The following is a 20,734-nucleotide window of genomic DNA, read 5'->3' as shown; positions in this document are numbered from 1 at the left end:
TTAAAAGTTCTCTATTATAAAATATATATATTCAAATATTATTCTAAGTTTAATGTTTAACTAACAGTTATGATTAAAGTTTATTTTCAAATTCTCAGAATTTTTATTTTGAACCTTGGGGTCCCTGCACCGAACAAAAACGTTCTAGTGGTCCCTGGTCAAAAAAAGGTTGGGAACCACTGTTCTAGACGATGCAGAAGCTGGAATAAAAAAGGGTGCTATTGCAATCAGTAGGGTTGCCAAATGCCCAGTAATTCCCGGAATTACAGCTGATCTCCAGACTACAGAGATCAGTTCTTCTGGAGGAAATGGCAGCTTCAGAGGGAGGGCTCTAAAGCACGATACCCCTCTAAGTTTGTTCCCCTCCTAGGGTTGCCAACCTGCAGGTACTAGCTGGAGATCTTCTGCTATTACAATTGATCTCCAGCCGTTAGAGGTCAGTTCCCCTGGAGAAAACGGTGGCTTTGGCAATTGGACTCTGCAGCATTGAAGTCCCTCCCCAAACCTCGCCCTCCTCATGCTCCAACCCCAAAACCTCCCGCCGGTGGTGAAGAGGGACCTGGCAACCCTACCGCCCTCCTCAGAAGCATGGAGGGTGGTCCCAATTGGACATGTCTCAGCAGTAAGGATCATTGATGGCAAAACGGATCCCCGCAGGTGCGGCGACAGGCAGGAGGCTGATGCTTCTTTTTTTTCCCCGCTGCAAACGTTTCCCTCAGCTCACTTCGAAGAACATGAAGTTCTGGGAAATGACAGAAAAACAGACCATTATCCCAACAGTCTCGCCACAGAATTCTTGTTCAAATTATTGCATTTTTAGTTAACTTTTTCCCCATGGAGCTCGGCTAGGGTTGCCAGCCGAAGGCTGCCAACAGGTGGGAGACTCATGGAAGCAGTTAGGCTCTTACTGACGATGTACTGACATCACCAGTAGGGTTGCCAGCTCCGGGTTGGGAAATACCTGGAGATTTTTTGTGGGGGGGGAACCTGAGGAGGGCAGGGTTTGGAGGGGAGGGACTTCAGCCAAAGCAGCCATTTCTCTAGGTGAGCTGATCTCTATCAGCTGGAGATCAGTTGTAATAACGGGAGATCTCCTGCCACCGCCTGGAGGTTGGCAATCATACAGAAGTCACATTTTTGCATTGCCAGGAATTCTCGCATTTGAGCAAAACACTACGGTTTAACCATAGAGTTTTGTCTGAATGCTAGAGCAGCCCTGTTAACACACTGGCATCACTTACAGATGCCACTACTGACTCTGCCTTTGAACCTGACACTTCCATAACCTAATCCAACACTCTAACCCACTGGTTCCCAACCGGGGGTCCGTGGACCCCCAGGGGTCCGCGAGAACTAAATTAAGGTCCGCGAACCAAAGTTATAAACCCATAATAAATTAATATTTTCAATTAAAAGTTATCTATTATAAAAATATATATTCAAATATAATTCTAAGTTTAATGTTTAACTAACAGTTATGATTAAAGTTTATTTTCAAATTCTCGGAATTTTTATCTTGAACCTTGGGGTCCCTGCACCGAACAAAAAAGTCCTAGTGGTCCCTGGTCAAAAAAAGGTTGGGAACCACTGCTCTAACCACTACACCACACTGGCTAAATAAATGTAGGATACGGAAACCATTGAGGGGAAGGAGGCTGCTCAGGCTGTGGTCCTTGGTTTGAAAATCAAAGGGTTACCAGCCCAGAAGAGCATTCATGTTACATCTGTGAAACAGTGGAGATTCCAATTTTGAAGGCGCATAAAATGTGGCCCTAATTGTGACCTGCACTTGCAGAAAGGGGACAGAAGAGGGCGCTATGGTACCATCCTCAGCAGAAACATAAGAACATGAGAACATAAGAAAGGCCCTGCTGGGTCAGACCCAGGTCCATCAAGTCCAGCAGTCTGTTCCCACGGTGGCCAACCAGGTGCCTCTAGGAAGCCCACAAACAAGACGCCTGCAGCAGCACCATCCTGCCTGTGCTCCAAAGCACCGAATATAATAGGCATGCTCCTCTGGTCCTGGAGAGAATAGGTGTGCATCATGACTAGTATCCATTTTGACTAGTAGCCATGGATAGCCCTCTCCTCCATGAACATGTCCACTCCCCTCTTAAAGCCATGCAAGTTGGCAGCCATCACCACATCCTGGGGCAGGGAGTTCCACCATTTAACTATCAACATCTGTTAATGTTGGGGGGGGGCGGTCATGTGAGGCTTTTATCCTTCCAGTGGAGGAAGGATTAAGCAAGGGCAAAAAAGGAAAGCAGCCCATGTTAGAAAGCATCACACTAATGTCCAGCACAGTCCCATGTGGAAGACAGTCCAGAGTTCGGGTCTTTAAAATTACATCACAGAATAGGAAAAGAAACACACGGAAGAGGGTGACAGCCATGATCCGGGAGTTGGGACCCCTTCCCAAGAAGAGCGAGATTCACGTCCAATAATGCTTCAGAGACCAAAAAGATGTTTGCAGCATAAAAGTCAAAGCTTCCTTCGTCAGATACAAGTTGGAATGGAGATGGTACAAAGGGAGGAGGAGGAGGCGGAGGAGGAGGAGGAGGAGGAGGAGGAGGAGGAGAAGAAGAAGAAGAGGAGGAGGAGGAGGAGGAGGAGTTGGTTTTTACATGCCAACTTTCTCTACCACTTAAAGAAGAATCAAACCAGCTTACAATCACCTTCCCTTCCCCTTAGAGTTGCCAGGCCCCTCTTTGCCACTGGTGGGATATTTTTGGGGTGGAGCCTGAGGAGGGTGGGGTTTGGGCCGGGGAGGGACTTCAATGCCATAGAGTCCAATTGCCAAAGCGGCCATTTTATCCAGGTGAACTGATCTCTATCGGCTGGAGATCAGTTGTAACAGGAGGGGATCTCCAGCTACTACCTGGAGGTTGGCAGCCCTACTTCCCCTCCCCACAAGAGACATCCTGTGAGGTAGGTGGGGCTGAGAGAGCTCTAACAGAGCTGTGACTAGCCCAAGGTAGCCCAGCTGGCTTCATCTGAAGGAGTGGGGAAACCAACCTGGCTCCCCAGATCAGAGTCCACCACTCCAAGAGGTGTTGCAAAGGAGTGAGTCAGGTTGCAAAGGTACAATGCCAAATGTAACCAGCTTTTGCACTTAGGACAAACAGCTGAGAACAGGATTGCCAACCTCCAGGTGGTGGCTGGAGATCTCCTGCTATTACAACTGATCGCCAGCCCATAGAGATCAGTTCCCCTGAAGAAAACGCCAGTTTGGCAATTGGACTCTATGGCATTGAAGTCCCTCCCTTCCCCATACTCCGCCCTCCGCCCCAAAAACCTCCCACCGCTGGCAAAGAGGGACCTGGCAGTCCTAAACGGAGAAGGGCTTTTCACCCTCCGGCCTTGCTTGTGGACTTCCAAAAGGGGTCTGGCTGGCCTCCATTGGAAACAGGATGCTTGGAGTGATCCAGCAAGGTTTTCTTGTTTATCCAAGGCTGGGGTTCGTGTGGCCACAAACGCAGCCCAGCGGGTTGTGTGGATTAAAAGGTGTGCTCCTCTGTTACCAGCCTGCACTCCCTTGCTGTTGTGGTTTACGAGAGAGCAGCGATCTGAGGGTTCAAAACGAGTCACCTGGCCGAAAGAGTTTCTTGGCCAAGATCCCACGCGGTGCTGACTCACCAGCAGGAACGCGGCAGCCAGTAGGAGAGCTCGTTCCTCGTTGCTCAGGTCGGCTGCGGCTGCCAAAGAGAAAGGTGTCTTCAGGCCAGACTGGAAACACACCAAGGGCACCGGCCTCAGGCTAGATCTGGGGGTGTTCCAAGTGTGAGTAGGGTTGCCAACCTCCAGGTGGTGGCTGGAGACCTCCTGGGATTACAACTGATCTCCAGGCGACAGAGACCAGTCCCCCTGGAGAAAATGGCCGCTTTGGCCATTGGACTCTACGGCAATGAAGCCCCTCCCCGAACCCCGCCCTCCTCTCCCAAAATCTCCAGGAATTTCCCAACCTGGAGCTGGCAACCCTCGTATGGTATTAGCTTCCCTAAGGCATCACGAGCCGTCTTTAAGCAGAGGCAGGTCAAGCACTGGTCAGGGGTGCTCTAGACGCAGCGGTTCCCAAACTGTGCTCCAAGGAGCACTTGGTGCTCCGCAAAACATCTCTTAGCCCTCCATGAAGAGAGTGGAAAGAAAAGTACTACTGTCGTTCAGTTTAGTATAAAGGTGCTGGGTGAAAATAAGTGCTCCATGACGAATTTCTCTCCTGAAAATGGCTCCATGACTCACAACGTTTGGGAAACTCTGCTGTAGGCTGATCCTGCATTAAGCAGGGGGTTGGACTAGATGGCCTCTATGGCCCCTTCCAACTCTATGATTCTATGATTCTATAAAAGATAGGAAGTGGGCTTTCCTGTCCCCCCACCAGCATTGCAAGCATTAGACCAGAAAACAACTGACTGCCACCAGACATTGGCTGTTACCGCACTAGGTATTCCCAGCGATGTATCAAGAGTTTGGAAATGTTATAAAAAACATCGCTTTAAAAAGGGGTTTTGGATACTACGGCTAAAAAATGGTTGGAAGACGTCTTCACAGCTAAAGGGACCAAGCAAAGTGCAAACAGTATTTTTTTATAACATTGCCAAACTCTTAATACATTGCTGGAAATACCTAGTGCGGTAACAGCAATAATCTCGTGTACAATTCTTGCATGGCCATGGGGCTACTACCTCCCGCTCTTGCCTGCTCGCAGACAACTGAGCAATAGGGGGGGAAATGGGAGAGAGGACGACATCACAGATGCAGTGACATCACTTCCAGTCGCCAGGTCTGCAACGCTCTAGGAATTTCCCAAATCTCTATGGTCTTTACCATAGAGGTTGGGGGAATTCCTAGAACATCACATCACTCATGCAGTGACCCCCACTTCCAGGCAATTACCTATGCCTTGCCCCAGGGGTTGCCGGCACAGGGTTGGAAACGCTAGTGTGGGATTCCCTCCCAAAGGGTTGCTTCCACACAAGATTCTTCTCCATGAAGCTCTCATTTGCCACTACAAATTCAGCGTCCTTTGCAGCGACAACAGAACATCCACACAGAATTTCCCCCTGCAATTTCCTTGCTTCAGCCCTCATGGGCACTCATATCTCCCTGCCCCCAGAGGGCTTTAAAAAAAAATCGGTAACACTATATAGCACTATAGCTATAGCACTCATTTCAATAAAGTGAGTGTCTTGCCCTTTTTGTTGCTGAGCCATAAAGGGAAATGAACAAGTGAAGCTGGCCCTACCCATATCCACCCCAAAGAAGTCATGGTCCATGTTGCGCTCCTCTCGGAAGCCCAGCCACTTCTTCCAGATGATAGCCACCACGTCACCCAAGGAGGAGAGAACCTGGAGGGAGAAGAGAAAGGGGCAAGTGTGTTGCTTCATAAACTCAACAAAGATGAGGCTGTCCCCCACATATCTTTAACCGTGTGCTAGAAATGACCCCTAGTTATTAGGGTTGCCAGCTCTGGGTTGAAAAGTACTTGGAGATTTTGGGGGCTGAGCCTGAGGAGGGCAGGGTTTGGGGAGGGAAAGGACTTCAATGCCATAGAGTCCAATGGCCAAAGCGGCTATTTTCTCCAGGTGAACTGATCTCTATTGGCTAGAGATCAGTTGTAATAGCAGGAGATCTCCGGCTAGTTCCTGGAGGCTGGCAACCCTACTAGTTGTGGGTTAGGTAGGGTTGCCAGGTGATTTGGAATCAAACAACAACTGGAATGCAAACACAAATTTAGTGCAAGTGAAAAATCAGTGCAGAAAGTGAAACAATGACAAACATCGCAATACAATTCTAGAATACATTGCTCCCAACGGAGTCTTCAATGAGAACGTTTAAGTCTCTTTGCAAAGGTCCCAAGGACTTCATACAATATAAGAAGCAAAAAGCAGAACAGGTCAGGTCGTAGTCGAAACGCAGTCCGGATTAACTTGACGTTTTCACCACCGCAACGGCGGCTTCATCAGCAACTCTGTTCGGTATCAGGAGACAAAGCTCCTAAATAAAACTCCTATATAATACAATAAATACTATAAATATTTAAAATTAATATAGAATACAATAAATAGAATACAACAAGGTCTGCCCGACATACCTTAATACAAAAAGTGTATCAAAACTCTGCAGGGAATAGAACAATTTCTCAGCGCTCACAGAGCTGCTCCGTTCAAAGTATTCTAGAATTGTATTGTGATGTTTGTCATTGTTTCACTTTCTGCACTGATTTTTCACTTGCACTAAATTTGTGTTTGCATTCCAGTTGTTGTTTGGTACTTAATTTTGTTCTCTATTCCCATACAAGTACCTAGTGCCTCTTTTTTCCAGGTGATTTGGAATGGCAGGCAATCACCCTATTGTGTATTTGTGTGAAATGTCCTTCTTCAGTGGTCGCGCAGTCCCCGGAAGTCGCATGGTGCCCTCTTGCAAGATGGCTGCTTTGCCTCCGTTTCTGGCGCTCTTGTCTTACCTGGAACTCCTGTTTGGTGGAGCAACGGCAGGCAGCTCCAGAGCCACGTATCTTCATGACAGCTGACCCATGCGCATTGCAAATTTCCAGGTGATGGGAGAAGATACTGCACCTGCAGGGATGAGAGGGGGGATCTTAGAGAGGTGGCGACATGGGGAAAGCTGTAAAGTAGCTCTAGGGCCAAGGATAGTTTAACGCATAGTTCAATTGTGGAACTCCCTGCCCCAGGATGTGGTGATGGCTGCCAACTTGGAAGGCTTTAAGAGAGGAGTAGACATGTTCATGGAGGAAAGGGGGGCTGTCCATGGCTACTAGTCAAAATGGATACTAGTCATGATGCATACCTATTCTCTACAGGATCAGAGGAGCATGCCTATTATATTAGGTGCCGTGGAACCCAGGCAGGACCATGCTGCTGCAGTCGTCTTGTTTGTGGGCTTCCTAGAGGCACCTGGTTGGCCACTGTGGGAACAGACTGCTGGACTTAATGGGCCTGGGTCTGATCTAGCAGGGCTTTTCTTATGTTCTTATTTTCTTCACTCTCAACACTTGTGCCAAATTCTCCTTACACTGTTTGCATACCGATGGGAGGGGAGGGACTTCAGTGTCATGGAGTCCAATGGCCAAAGCGGCCATTTTCTCCAGGTGAACAGATCTCTATCGCCTGGAGATCAGTTGTAATAGCGGGAGATCTCCAGCTAGTACCTGGAGGTTGGCAACCCTAGTTATGGCCTAATGTTCCCATCAGTTCTTTCCAGGGTCCAGTAGGGCTGCCAAGCCCCAGGCGTTGGCGGGACGTCCCCACCCCAAAATCCCATTACCCGCTGCCTCTGAAAGTGGTGGCAGGATTAAGATTAATGAGCAAAAAAGGTAGGGATGCCACCTGGAACCTGGCATCCCAAATGCGCACGCTTATGCACTTATGCGCACCAATAGAGCCCCTACCTCTGCCGCACGATGCCGACAAGCTGGTTGTCGCTGGTGAAAGTCCTCAACTCCATTGGGCGGCAGCAGCAGCAGAGGCAGCCAAGGCCCATCCGGAAAGGTCTGCAGAACCACAGGGCAACCCGGCCTTCCCAGTCCTGGAGGTACAGGTGGCAGGAGCGGGCGGGGCCGCACAGGTGAAAGCAGCACTGGTTGTACTCTGTGACAGAGGAGACATGGCCCCGGGCACACGAGGAGTATCTTCAGTTCAAAGGATCAGGCGTGAAAGACCCCTGCCCGAAACCCTGGGGAGCTGCTGCCAGTCCGAGCAGACAATGATAGGCTTACTGAGTTTTAAGCAACTCCGTGGCCATTTATGCAGGGTCAAATCAAATCAAATCAAATCTATTAATACGGTCAATTTATTAATATGGCCATTTATGCAGCAGGGTCGATTGTGATGCTTGCTCAAAGCTCTTTTTTTAAAAAATGCGACCTTTAAAATGCCTGTTCACGGTCCCGATGCAAGAGGAGAAAGTCAAACAAATTCCCCTTCCCCCACCCCCACTTGCCTGTTCCTTCGTTTGCATAGCTAAGCTGCGGCTGTGATTTTTCATGGTTCCTTCAGTAAATGCTTTGGTGCCGGGGCGGAGCAAATACCAAAGGTCACGTTAAAGGGGCTCCTAAGAAATGCGAAGCAGGTGTGCGCCGGCTTCGCGGCCACTTCCTGAATGAGGGTTCAGCGTGAAATACTCAAAAAAATTATGCGGGCCACTTCAGCCTGGAACGCGCTGCTAATGCCCAAGCATAAATGGCCAAGGCTTGTGTTTGGCTCGCTCTTACCAGCTGCGCTTCTCCTGAACTGCAGATGTTGCTCTGCCAATATTTTTTTTTTCCCCTCTTGGTTGAGCCTCAGATTCAGGGCAGAATGCACGGTTCTCCTGTTCTCCATTTTAACCCCACGACAACCCTGCGAGGTAGGTGTGGCTGAGAGGGAGGGTTTGGCTCAAGGCCCCCCAGTCAGGTTTGTGGCTCAGGGGGGATTCTAACCAGTGCACCACGCTGACTCCGAATTATTACTGTTGTGGGCTTCTGCCTCATTCCTCTCCCTGCAAAGAAAAGGAAAGGCTCTTCTTCCTGCATTGTGAATTTGTAGGCATGGAGCCAACAGGGGCCATTTACCTTCGGTCACCACCAGCGGGCCTCTTTCCTTAGCTGCAGTGCTGACAACGTAGCCTCTTCTTGCCAAGTGGCTGGACACTCCTGCAAGAAAAAGGAGACGTGGCAAGAAAACCAATCTCTGTTTGGCGCTTAGGGTTGCCAACCTCCAGGTACTACCTGGAGATATCTTGCTATTACGACTGATCTCCAGCCGGTAGAGATAAGATCACCGGAGAAAATGGCCGCGTTGGCCATTGGACTCTATAGCGCTGAAGTCCCTCCCCTCCCCAAACCCCGCCCTCCTCAGGCTCCACCCCAAAAACCTTCCGCCAGTGGCAAAGAGGAACCTGGCAACCCTACTGGTGCCAACTCATGACGGCGCACCTGCTTTTAGGCTTCATTTGGGCCAGGGACTTCTTGAAATCTACTCAAAGAAAGACAGTCTGGCCCACTGATAGGGTTGCCAGCTCTGGGTTGGGAAATACCTGGAGATTTCTGGGGTGGAGCCTGAGGAGGGTGTGTAATGCCCAGATATAAGGGCTGGTATAAAATATTATGTACTCATATGCACACACATGGAAGCTTTGGGGAAGTTGGCATCCGGGAGCCATGAACCAACAAATCATGCTCTCTGTGCCTGGTACGGCCTTTCACCAGTAGAGAGCTCTGAATTACCTTCATCCTTAGGAATGTGTTTTCTACTTCCAAGATCACAAGACGTAGAGACGCCTTCGGGCAATATCTATAGGCTATGCGAATTAGAGTGGAGTAGACACCTAATGTGCATTGGTGCTTTTGTGTATCAATCTGCTTGCCAGCAGCCATGGGCCTGCCCCATGCGAATGCATAAATGATAGTAAGCTTCCTTTTTTTTCTCTGGTGAGTAACTCTGCATCTTATTTGTGGGTTATTTTCACCCCAGGTCTGTGTTAAGCTAAATAAAGAACTGTTGCTTTTAACCTCCTCCTAGTTGTCTTTATTGGACTCTATAAGACAACCAGGCATTTCAGATGGGGTTTGGGGAGGGGATGGACTTAAATGCCACAGAGTCCAATTGCCAAAGTGGCCATTTTCTCCAGAGGAACTGATCTCTATCAGCTGGAGGTCAGTTGTAATAGCAGGAGATCTCCAGCTAGTTCCTGGAGGTTGGCAACCCTATTGGCAGGAAAGGATGGAGCAGGAGAGGCCATAAGAGTAGCCTGTACCAATGGGTCCATAGGACTGGCAACTGCCAGGATGGGAAATTCCTGGAGATTTGGGGGTGGCGCTCGGAGAGGCGAGGGACCTCCCGGTATCGTGCCATCCAGCCCACCCTCCAAAGCGGCCATTTCCTCCAGGGGGTCCGATCCCTGCAGTCTGGAGAGAAGTCGTCCTTCCCTGCGGCCTCCAGGTCCCACCTGGAGGCTGGCAACCCTACTTACCGTGTAGCTCAGCCTTGGAGGTGATGCACAACTGGCCGACCCCGGCCAACACCTGCAGCCCAGGATGGGAGCTGCCCTCCTCCTCCTCAACGCCCTGCCGCTCTGGGGGTCTCCGTCCTCCTTGGCAGCTTGACCCCGCAGGAGGCAAAGCCAGGGTTCCCTGGCGCCTGCTTCCAAGGGGCGCCCCTTCGGAGCACGTCCATGTGTCCACACGGCAGCCGTACCCCCAGGAACCACATGCCCTAGCAAATCGACCATATGTGGCCCTTGCCGGCAGGTTTCTTGGGACGCCTGTTGAATCCCAGGCTGCAGCCCCAGCCGGTCCCCCCTGAGAACTTTCCTCCGCCTCGGAGAAGTTCGGCTTCGTCCTCGGTGGCCTGGGGATGGGTCCGATGGGTCTCTCACGGGTCAGGTGTCCGAAGGGCGAGGGCTGGGAGCCGATCGCGGACATCTTGGGAGGACGGGGGTCTCCGGAGGCACGGAGGGCGGCCAGCCAGAGACGGCTCGGCCTCGGCAAACTGACCCGCACATGCCAAGGCCTGCTTTCCCATCCCCTCTGGCGTCTCCGCAGCAACCGCCCGGATCTGCCCCAGTGTGCAACACAATGGTGTTGCTAGAGTGGAAAAGGAGAAGTCTGCCAGATGAAGCCAACGGATAGGCACAATATGAGCAGTAGAGTCCTGGGGCGAAAATGCACGGTCGCTTTAGCCGTCTTTCTTCCCTGTTCCAGCCAGGATCCAGCCAGGATCGAACGCACGGACGTGCGTTCGATCCTGGCTGAATCCTGGCTGGAACAGGGAAGGAAGGAGGCTAAAGCGACCGTGCGGTTTCGCCCCTGGGGTTGGGTAGGGGTGCGAGAAATTGAGTTGTCAAGGGTTCACCTGGCTGGGGCAATTCCCGGAGACCTGAAGGTGGGTGGTGGGGCTTTGGGGTGGGGAGGGGAAAGACCCCGACCATAAAATCGACCCCGCAAAGCAGCCCGTTTCCTCCAGGGGAACTGATCTCGGTAGTCTGGAGATTAATTGTAATAAAGAAGAGGAAGAAGAAGAGTTGGTTTTGATATGCCGACTCCCTCTGCCGCTTAAGGAAGACTCAAACCGGCTTACATTCACCTTCCCTTCCCCTCCCCACAACAGACACCCTGTGAGGTAGGTGGGGCTGAGAGAGTGTGACTAGCCCAAGGTCACCCAGTTGGCTTTGTGTGTAGGAGTGGGGAAACAATTCCAGTTCCCCAGATTAGCCTCCGCCGCTCATGTGGAGGAGTGGGGGAATCAAACCCGGTTCTCCAGATCAGACTCCACTGCTCCAAACCGCTGCTCTTAACCACTCCACCATGCTGGCTGCCAGGAGATCTCTAGGCCCCACCTGGAGATTGGCAACTCTAGGGTCAGCCTTGGGTTGCCAACCTCCAGGCGGTGGCAGGGCATCTCCTGCTATTACAACTGATCTCCCGCTGATAGAGATCAGTTCCCCTGGAGAAAATGGCCACTTTGGCAATTGGACTCTATGGCATTAAAGTCTCTCCCCTCCCCAAACTATAAACCCTCAGGCTCTGCCTCAAAAACATCCCATTGGTGGCAAAGCGGGACCTGGCAACCCTAGGTCAGCCCTTATTTTCTTGCTCCTTTCCCTGGCATATTGCTGTGTATTGCTTTTGGAGCAATTTGGGGGAATGGGTTTTATTTTCTTCTTTTATTTTAACAACATGAATGTGCCGTTTCTCCAGAGAACCTGCGCAAGGCGGCTTGCAGGTTTGTTTGCTTTTTAAACTACCCTGTTCTCTAAATGTTGAAAGCAGCTTCCAGATGAATAAAATGTCCATTAAATGGGATAAGTGGACAAATCCTCTTATGGATTGAGAGCTGGCTGAAAAATAGGAAGCAGAGAGTAGGAATCAATGGTCAGTTCTCCCAGTGGCGGGATGTGAGCAGTGGGGTGCCTCAGGGATCTGGGTTGGGACCGGTGCTTTTCAACCTGTTCATCAATGACCTGGAGTTGGCGTTAAACAGTGAAGTAGCCAAGTCTGCAGATGACACCAAATTATTTAGGGTGGTTAAAACAAAATTGGACTGTGAAGAGCTCCAGAAGGATCTCTGCTTACTGGAAGAATGGGCATTAAAATGGCAAATGAGATTCAATGTGAGCAAGTGTAAAGTGATGCATACTGGGGCAAAAAATCCCAACTTCACATATACACTGATGGGATCTGTGCTGGCACTGACAGACCAAGAAAGGGATCTTGGGGCGGTAGTGGATAGCTCAATGAAGATGTCAACCCAGAGTGCGGCAGCTGTAAAAAAGGCAAATTCCATGCTGGCCATAATTAGACGAGGAATAGAGAATAAAACTGCTGATATCATACTGCCCTTGCACAAATCTATGGTGAGACCACACTTGGAATACTGGGTCCAGTTCTGGTCACCACACCTAAAAAAGGGTATTACAGAGCTTGAGAAGGTGCAGAAAAGAGCAACCAAAATGATTACGGGACTAGAGCAACTGTCCTATAGGGAGTGGTTAGGACTCTTAGGGCTGTTTAGCTTGGAAAGAAGGCGGCTGAGGGGAGACATGATAGAGGTCTATAAAATTATGCATGGTTTGGAGAGAGTGGACAGGGAGACGTTTTTCTCCCTCTCCCATAATACTAGAATACAGGGTCATCTGCTAAAGCTGGAGAGCGAGAGATTCAAAACAGATAAAAGGAAATATTTTTTAACACAACGCATAGTTAAATTGTGGAACTCCCTGCCCCAGGATGTGGTGGTGGCTGCCAGCTTGGAGGGCTTTAAAAGGGGAGTGGACATATTCATGGAGGAGAGGGGTATTCATGGCTATTAGTTAGAATGGATACTGGTCATACTGCATACCTATTCTATCTAGTATCATAGGAGCATGCCTACTAGTTTGGGTGCGGTGGAACACAGGCAGGATAATGCTGCTGCAGTCGTCTTGTTTGTGGCTTCCTAAAGATACCTGGTTGGCCACTGTGTGAACAGACTGCTGGACTTGATGGGCCTCGGTCTGATCCAGCAGGGCCTTTCTTATGTTCTTATGTTAAAACATACTGTAACAAAGTGCCATTCAACACAACAGGCTGCATCAATCTGATTATTCTTCCTGCCAGACAAACCCAATGCAATCTTCTTAGGCGTGCTTGATTTTGCCAAGGGGTGAGACATTTTAAGGGGCTATTACTTACAGAGATTGTTCCCCTTTGGGGGGAGGGGGGGAGAGAGAGAGAGAGAGAGAGATCTTGTACCTCCAGGTATTTCAGCAAACTCACAGCAAAATCTAGTCCAACCCCCTGCTCAATGTACGATCAGCCTAGAGCATCCCTGAGAAGTGTTTGTCCAGCCGCTGCTTGAACACTGCCGCAGGCAGCTGGTTGAACTACTCTTACTGTAAAAATTAAAAAATCCCTAATATTGCAGCTGGTACCTTTCCACCCATAACTGAAACCCTTTATTGTGAGTCCTATCCTCTGCTGCCAACAGGAACATCTCCCTGCCCTCCCCAAAGTGACAGCCCTTCAAATACTTCAAAACAGCGATCGTGTCTTCTCTCAACCTCCTCTTCTCCAGACTGAACATTCCCAAGTCCCTCAGCCTTTCCTGCTAGGGCTTGGTCTCCAACTTCTTCCATCATCTAAAACTGTACACCAGCGTGGTGTAGTGGATAAGAGCGGTGGTTTGGAGCGGTGGACTCTAACCTGGAGAACCGGGTTTGAAATCCCCACTCCTCCACATGAGCGGTGGAGGCTAATCTGGTGAACTGGATTTGTTTTCCCGCTCCTACACATGAAGCCAGCTGGGTGACCTTGGGCTAGTCACAGTTAATAGAAGAGCTCTCTCAGCCCCACCTACCCCACAGGGTGTCTGTTGTGGGGAGGGGAAGGGAAGGTGATTGTAAGCCAGTTTGATTCTCCCTTAAGTGGTAGAGAAAGTCAGCATATAAAAACCAACTCTTCTTCTTCCTGCCCAGAACTCTAGAAGGTAGAGGTTTGAATGTGTATGTGTGTGGGTATACATCATGCACACAAAAATGCATGCATGCGCACAAACACTTGGGTGCCATGCATAGAAGTCTGTCGGGCAGGCTGCAGCTGGTGGGATTCATTTGGAGTGGCTGATAACATGTGAAGGAGAGGAGATCCGTGACGGTGGCATTTGGGCATGACCTCCTGTTAGAGGCAATCTTCACTCAGACTGCAATTGTCAAGATATTTGACGGAGGCAAGACACCCAGCTATTAGTCACTTTGCTCTGCAAAGGGGCCACGGGTCGCCTGCTTCTTTTTCACTGCAATGTGCTAATGTTGCCAGTCCTCTGGAAGGCACAAAGCAGAGAAGAGAAAGTGATACTCCATTAGGATTTCCAACCTCCAGGTGGACGCTGGAGATCTCCCGCTATTACAACTGACCTCTAGCCTACAGAGATCAGTTTCCCTGGGGGAAGTGGCTGCTTTGGAGGGTGGACTCTATGACGTTATACCCGACTGAGGTTCCTCCCGTCCTCAAAACCTGCTCTTCCCAGGCTCCGCCCCCTCAAATCTCCAGGATTTCCCCAGCTGAAAAGTCCTAGAATAGGGTTGCCAACCTCCAGGTGATGGCTGGAGATCTCTCAATATTACAACAAGGGTTGCCAGGTCCCTCTTCGCCACTGGTGGGATGTTTTTTGGGTGGAGCCTGAGGAGGGCGGGGTTTGGAGAAGGGAGGGACTTCAATGCCATAGAGTCCAATTGCCAAAGCAGCCATTTTCTCCAGGTGAGCTGATTTCTATTGGCTGGAGATCAGTTGTAATAGTAGGAGATCTCCAGCTAGTAACTGAAGGTCGGCAACCCTATTGGCTACCCTAATTACAACAGATCACCAGGCGGAAGAGATAAGTTCCCCTGGAGTAAACGGCTGCTTTGGAAGGTGGACTATATGGCTTTATTAGGGTTGCCTGGTCCCTCTTCACCATCGGTGGGAGGTTTCGGGGGCCGAGTCTGAGGAGGGCGGGGTTTGGGGAGGGGGGACTTCAATGCCATAGAGTCCAATGGCCAAAGTGGCCATTTTCTCCAGGGGAACTGATCTCTGTCGGCTGCAGATCAGTTGTAATAGCAGGAGATATCCAACTAGTACCTGGAGGTTGTGAAAAAAGCAGCACGAAGGCTCACAATGATATGAATATTACTATTGCTAAAAGTTCTGAAATTCTTGACAATTTATATAATATTTATAACTGAAAATAGGAACGCATTACATCATGCATTGTAACAAATACAACTCAAGAGTAGTACACCAAAACAAAATACACGCTCAATGGGCAAATGTGCCCTCAGGTAAGTTCAAGCGAAGGATAGGAGAACCTGTGGCCTAGGAACCCTCTGGGTCAATTTCAAGACGTTGATGTGAATACTTACATGAAGATGACATTCGACTGAAGAAGCGCATGCGAAACGAATACCTAACCGGAGGTATCGTCTCGGCTTCCTCTCGGCTTCCTTTGATACATCTAGTGCACCACAGAGACTTTTCACCACTTGCTAGTGGAATTATCCTTGAACTTACCTGAGGGCACATTTGCCCATTGAGCGTGTATTTTGTTTTGGTGTACTACTCTTGAGTTGTATTTGTTACTACGCATGATGTAATGCTTTTCTATTTTCAGTTATAAATATTATATAAATTGTCAAGAATTTCAGAACTTTTTGCAATAGTAATATTCATATTATTGTGAGCGTTGGTGCTGCTGTTTTCACAACTGCGTTATTATCAGCATAGGTATTGTGTTTGGTGAGAGTACCTGGAGGTTGGCAACCCTAGGCATTATACCCTATTGACGTCCCTCCCCTCTCCAAATCCCATCCTCCTCAGACTCCACCCCCATAATCTCCAGGAATTTCCCAGTTTGGCGTTAACAACCCTAGAAATAGACTGCCCAAAGGCCGCTCATCCTTACAAAAGAAATGAAGCTGCCTCAAACTCCCAACCTCTCCAGAACTGGAAAGCAAAAAGCCTACAAAATTAAAAAGCCCTCGACATGCACAGTTTAATGAACTGGACTTATCTAAATCCTTTGCCTCTGGTTCATCCTCTGTCATTACGGCCGCTGGCCTGCTTCACCTGCCACGCAGGCAGGGGAAAGGCGAGCCGATTTGGCCAGGGCTTCTGGCCGCCCTTGAGGAAAGGATGCCGTGCCGAGAGCGGCCGAGGATGGAGCGGGCAGCAGTCCAGGGAGGATGGAGCGGGCAGCAGTCGCTTGGGCCTCCGTCGTGGCGGCCGGCGGGCCCGCTGGTCCGGACGTTCGCTTGGCCGCTTGTGCCCGGCACAGGGGTGGGGGACTGGGCGAGGGAGATAAAGCGGTGGCAGAAATTGGTTTTTGGACCGCAGGGGAAGATACGGTGCTCGCTGCAGCGAGGGGAGGTGTGATGCCCCGGAGGCCCCTGGCGAGGGTTGCCGACCTCCGGGTAGCGGCTGCAAATCTCCTGCTAGGCCAGAACCAACGGGTTGAAATTAAATCGAAAGAGTTTCCGTCTAGACACTAGGAAGAACTTTCTAATACAGCGGTTCCTCCGTGGAACAGGCTTCCTCGGGAGGTGGTGAGCTCTCCTTCCCTGGAGGTTTTTAAGCAGAGGCTAGATGGCCATCTGTCAGCAATGCTAATTCTATGACCTTAGGGTGATAATGAGAGGGAGGGCACCTTGGCCATCTTCTGGGCATGGAGTAGGGGTCACTGGGGTGTGTGGGGGGGAGGTAGTTCTGATTTTCTTGCATTGTGCAGGAGGTTGGACTAGATGACCCTGGTGGTCCCTTCCATGATTCTATGATTCCAATTTTTACTGGTAGACATTGTTCAAGAACATTGTTGACTGTCACCGTTTTTTACAAACTATATTAAACACTGAAAATTGCAAAATTTTCTATGTTTAACATAGTTTGTAAATGTACATATATAGTATTTCTTTAAGTCAATTATACAATTTTTTTGTTAATTATTCCAAAAGACGTGAATTACAGAGTGAAGTCCAATGTCATGTAAGTTGAACGTGAAACGTTTTCTCTCACTGTTTGAAATTTCTCTACAAGTTGAAACATTATCAGGTAGTTAATTCATCAGGTAAAGTTCAGAAGACTTCCAGAATAAAGTACTATATATCACATAGGTACAACAAGAAATGTATACTAGTAAAAACTGGATTTATATTAGAAGCCTATAGATACTCCACCTGCATGGATAAGAGGAGGAGTCTTAGGGAGATGGAGGCATGGGAAAAGCTCTAAAGTAGAGCTGCAGGCCAAGAAACTCTGAACATTTGTGCTAAATTCTCCTTAGGCTTCTTGCATACCAGTGGTGGTTATGACTAGAGTTGCCAGCTCCGGGTTGGGAAATACCTGAAGATTTTGGGGGTGGAGCCTGAGGAGAGCGGGGTTTGGAGAGGGGAGGGGCTTCAATGCCATAGAGTCCAATCGCCAAAGCGGCCGTTTTCTCCTGGGGAACTGATCTCTGTCGCCTGGAGATCAGTTGTAATTTCGCTGCTGCGAAATGGGAAGATGTACCGGATACCCATTATATTGGCAACTATGAACTTTCTACTTGATTGACACACTGCACTTTGTAAAGATTATACTTGTTTTGGAAGAAAATTTGCATCATGCACCACTTATGACAAGTGTTGGAATGCTTGATGTTGCTATAAGACTTGCTTAATAGATTCACTTGGCATATTATGCGTTGTGTATTCATTGCCAGTAGTGCTTTTGTGGTTGTTTAACTATGTTTGGCACTCAATATTTTGTTTGATTGATTCTATGACTTTATGCAGATCATGAGAGGGAGGGCATCTTGGCCATCTTCTGGGAGTGGAGTGGGGGTCGCTGGGGGCGTGGGTGAGAGGTAGTTGTGAATTTCCTGCATTGTGCAGGGGGTTGGACTAGATGACCCTGGTGGTCCCTTCCAACTCTATGATTCTATGAACTGATCTCTAGCTGACAGAGATCAGTTCACCTGGAAAAAACGGCCGCTTTGGCAATTGGACTCTATGGCATTAAAGGCCCTCCCTAAAGCCCGCTCTTCTCAGTCTCCACCACAAAAATCTCCTGCTGGTGGCAAAGAGAGACCTGGCAACCCAAGCCCTGGCGGGGGATAGTATCAAGGTGGCATTTAGTGATCCAAAGTCCTCTTTTACAGTGCAATCTTAAAGTATAATCTATGGGGATTAAGGTATAATCTATTAAAGTATAATTTCACACAAACCCTACTGAAACTAACGGGAGTTGTTGCATCCAGTGCACCGAACACACGCGGCTTGTTACGGTTCTGGAACCTGAAAACAATACGGAGACTTTAGACCAGGGGTCCCCAGTGCGGTGCCCATGGGAGCCAAGGCGCCCGCCCACACCTTAAAATGTGGAACTCCCTGCCCCAGGATGTAGTGATAGCTGCCAGCTTGGAAGGCTTTAAGAGGGGAGTGGACATGTTCATGGAGGAGAGGGCTATCCTTGGCTACTAGTCAAAATGGATACTATTCATGATGCATACCTATTCTCTCCAGGATCAGAGGAGAATGCCGAATATATTAGGTGCTGTGGAACTCAGGCAGGATGGTGCTGCTGCAGTCATCTTGCTTATGGGCTTCCTAGAGGCTCCTGGTTAGCCAGTGTGTGAACAGACTGCTGGACTTGACGGGCCTGGGTCTGATCCAGCAGGGCTTTTCTTATGTTCTTACTGTCCCTTTTCTGGACCACTGCACCATCTTCCGATCTCCGGAAGAGGCTCTCCCAGGACTTCTACTGGGACAGAGGCTAGGTCCCGTAAGAGAGACAGTTGCACGGTGAAGCGGTTAGACTGCTTCGGAGGGTGGACTCTGGAGCTTTCTGCCCTGCTGAGGACCCTCCCCTCCACAACCCCCGCCCTCCCCAGGCTCCCCCCCCCAAATCTCCAGGAATCCCCCAAGCCCGGTTTGACAATCCTATCCCCCCCCTTTTAAAAAGGGCAGTTCTCCTAAGAATTTACAAAGTCCCTTTCCTTCGGGAAGGGAATGCTTCCCAATCTGAATGGAGATCATTTGCACATGTAGTAGAATCTGGGCTCTCATCGGTACCTACGCTCCATTGGACGGTGTCTGGCCCCTGTTACAGCCTGACCAGAAAATAGCGGTTCAGCTAAAAATCGGACTGGAAGACAGCAGAGCCATTTCTCAGCTGAGTGGGAGATGTTTGGACTCTGCCCCAGCTGTTCCAGGTGTGTGCTGGGAGCCGAGAGGGTGATACACAGTCTGTATTAATGCATCCTGCAAAATGGCATCCTTCTTGTTGGCAGGTGAATTGACCTGCAACAGTGCAGTGCAAATGTGTTTGCAGTCGCACTGCACACTGTAAATGTAGGTTGTTTATGCATGGGTACTTTAACTCACGTCCACCCCCGGTTGTCCCCCAGTTGTCTCGGTTGTTCATTGGAGTTATGCATGAGTTTCCCATCCATTAGAGATGATCTCACTGCCAGTTCTTGCAATGTCTGGGCCTTCCCATTCCTTTGTTAACCCAACCCTTCTATCTTCCCTGAGCAAAGCCCGGGTGAAATCCCCCTGCAGAAGGCAAAGTGTGGGGCACGCAAGCTTGGTTTCTCTCACAGCCAATTACAAAGCAGTGTGTAAAGAGGCAGGGATTCAAATGCTTCCTGCTTCCTCGGAGCTCTTTCTGAGCAGAAGAAAATCTTTTTAAAACTGAGGCTTGGATTTCTCCCTCCACCCTTCCTTTCAGATTGCTCCATTTTTTATGTTCTTAAAATGCTTTTTTATGCAGCCATTGAGTTGAAGGATTTTCTCTCACAGTAAGCTCTACAAAGTAAGCCAATTACAAAGCAGCCTTTCAAGGGGCGGGGACTTGATTTGAGCTTGGAGACTGCTGGTGCAGAGATTCCCAACAGGAAGATGTGGGTCCAGCGAACAACGAACCTCAGGTAAAACTCCCCTGCATAAATGACTGTAGTCACCTGTGCTCTTCCTCAAGGGATGTCTTTCGAGACACTATCACAAAAGTGTCTTGGGGCATCTTAAGGACAAACAAATTTACTGTGGTATAAGCTTTTTGAGCCAGGGCCCAATTTGTTAAATGGTTACACATGGCAATAGCCCACACAAGTTCATTAAACAGCAGGGAAACATTCCGCTAGAATAGATTGTTCTTGTCTGGCATTACATAGTCCAGTCTGGGCAACCAACAAAGACGGTAGCATTCTGGCCTGGCCTTTGGCCTTTGGCTGGTGGGCAACCGCCCCCCACCCAAGCTCATGCTAGACATGTTAAAGGTAGGAGCCAGTCCCAGAGAGCACGGCATGCTCGCAGTCATGATGCTTAACACCGTTCTTGCTCTGTAAAGTGAGCGAGGGCCAGAATGCTCATTTGCATTACAAACGCCTCACTTCCGTTTGGGCTTCTCCATTAACAGCCATCAAACATTCATCAAAATAATAATAAGAAAGGTTCAAAGAACTGTGGGCTTGGATATGAATTATAAAGACTATTTCCCAAGATGCTCCCAGAAAAGCTGCCATTCCTTGATGGCTGGGGACGCATTTGATAGTGAAAAATCCCAAGCGGTCTTCAAAGGCCCCAGCCTCTCCAAAGTCCCTGTGGGTGATTCCTTTGTCTCAGTTTCAGCTGCTCCTGGAGAGCCAGGGATGATGTCTGGAACCAGCTACATCTGATATCGCCATGAGACCCTCTAAAGCACAGAATCCAGGTGGCATCCGGGCATATAAATAAATACCAGCTTAAATGG

The 20,734-nt window shown here is 49.3% G+C and overlaps 1 protein-coding gene across 1 annotated transcript; it reads right to left on the bottom strand.

Moving 5' to 3' along the window:
* Positions 1-715: 715 nt before the first annotated feature.
* On the bottom strand, positions 716-15,543 carry LOC130477876 (phospholipid scramblase 2-like). Its single transcript, XM_056849959.1, has 8 exons — positions 15,524-15,543; positions 9,973-10,556; positions 8,573-8,653; positions 7,412-7,610; positions 6,467-6,578; positions 5,246-5,348; positions 3,640-3,698; positions 716-742 (listed from the first exon to the last, which is right to left on the bottom strand). The coding sequence occupies exons 1-8, from the start codon at positions 15,541-15,543 to the stop codon at positions 716-718; spliced, it is 1,185 nt and encodes a 394-aa protein (XP_056705937.1).
* Positions 15,544-20,734: the final 5,191 nt, after the last annotated feature.

This window comes from Euleptes europaea, chromosome 5, assembly GCF_029931775.1.
Source record: "Euleptes europaea isolate rEulEur1 chromosome 5, rEulEur1.hap1, whole genome shotgun sequence".
NCBI classification, from domain to species: Eukaryota; Metazoa; Chordata; class Lepidosauria; order Squamata; family Sphaerodactylidae; genus Euleptes; species Euleptes europaea.
Note: the sequence above shows the minus strand (reverse complement) of the source record. Positions and strands in the feature narration are given on the sequence as shown.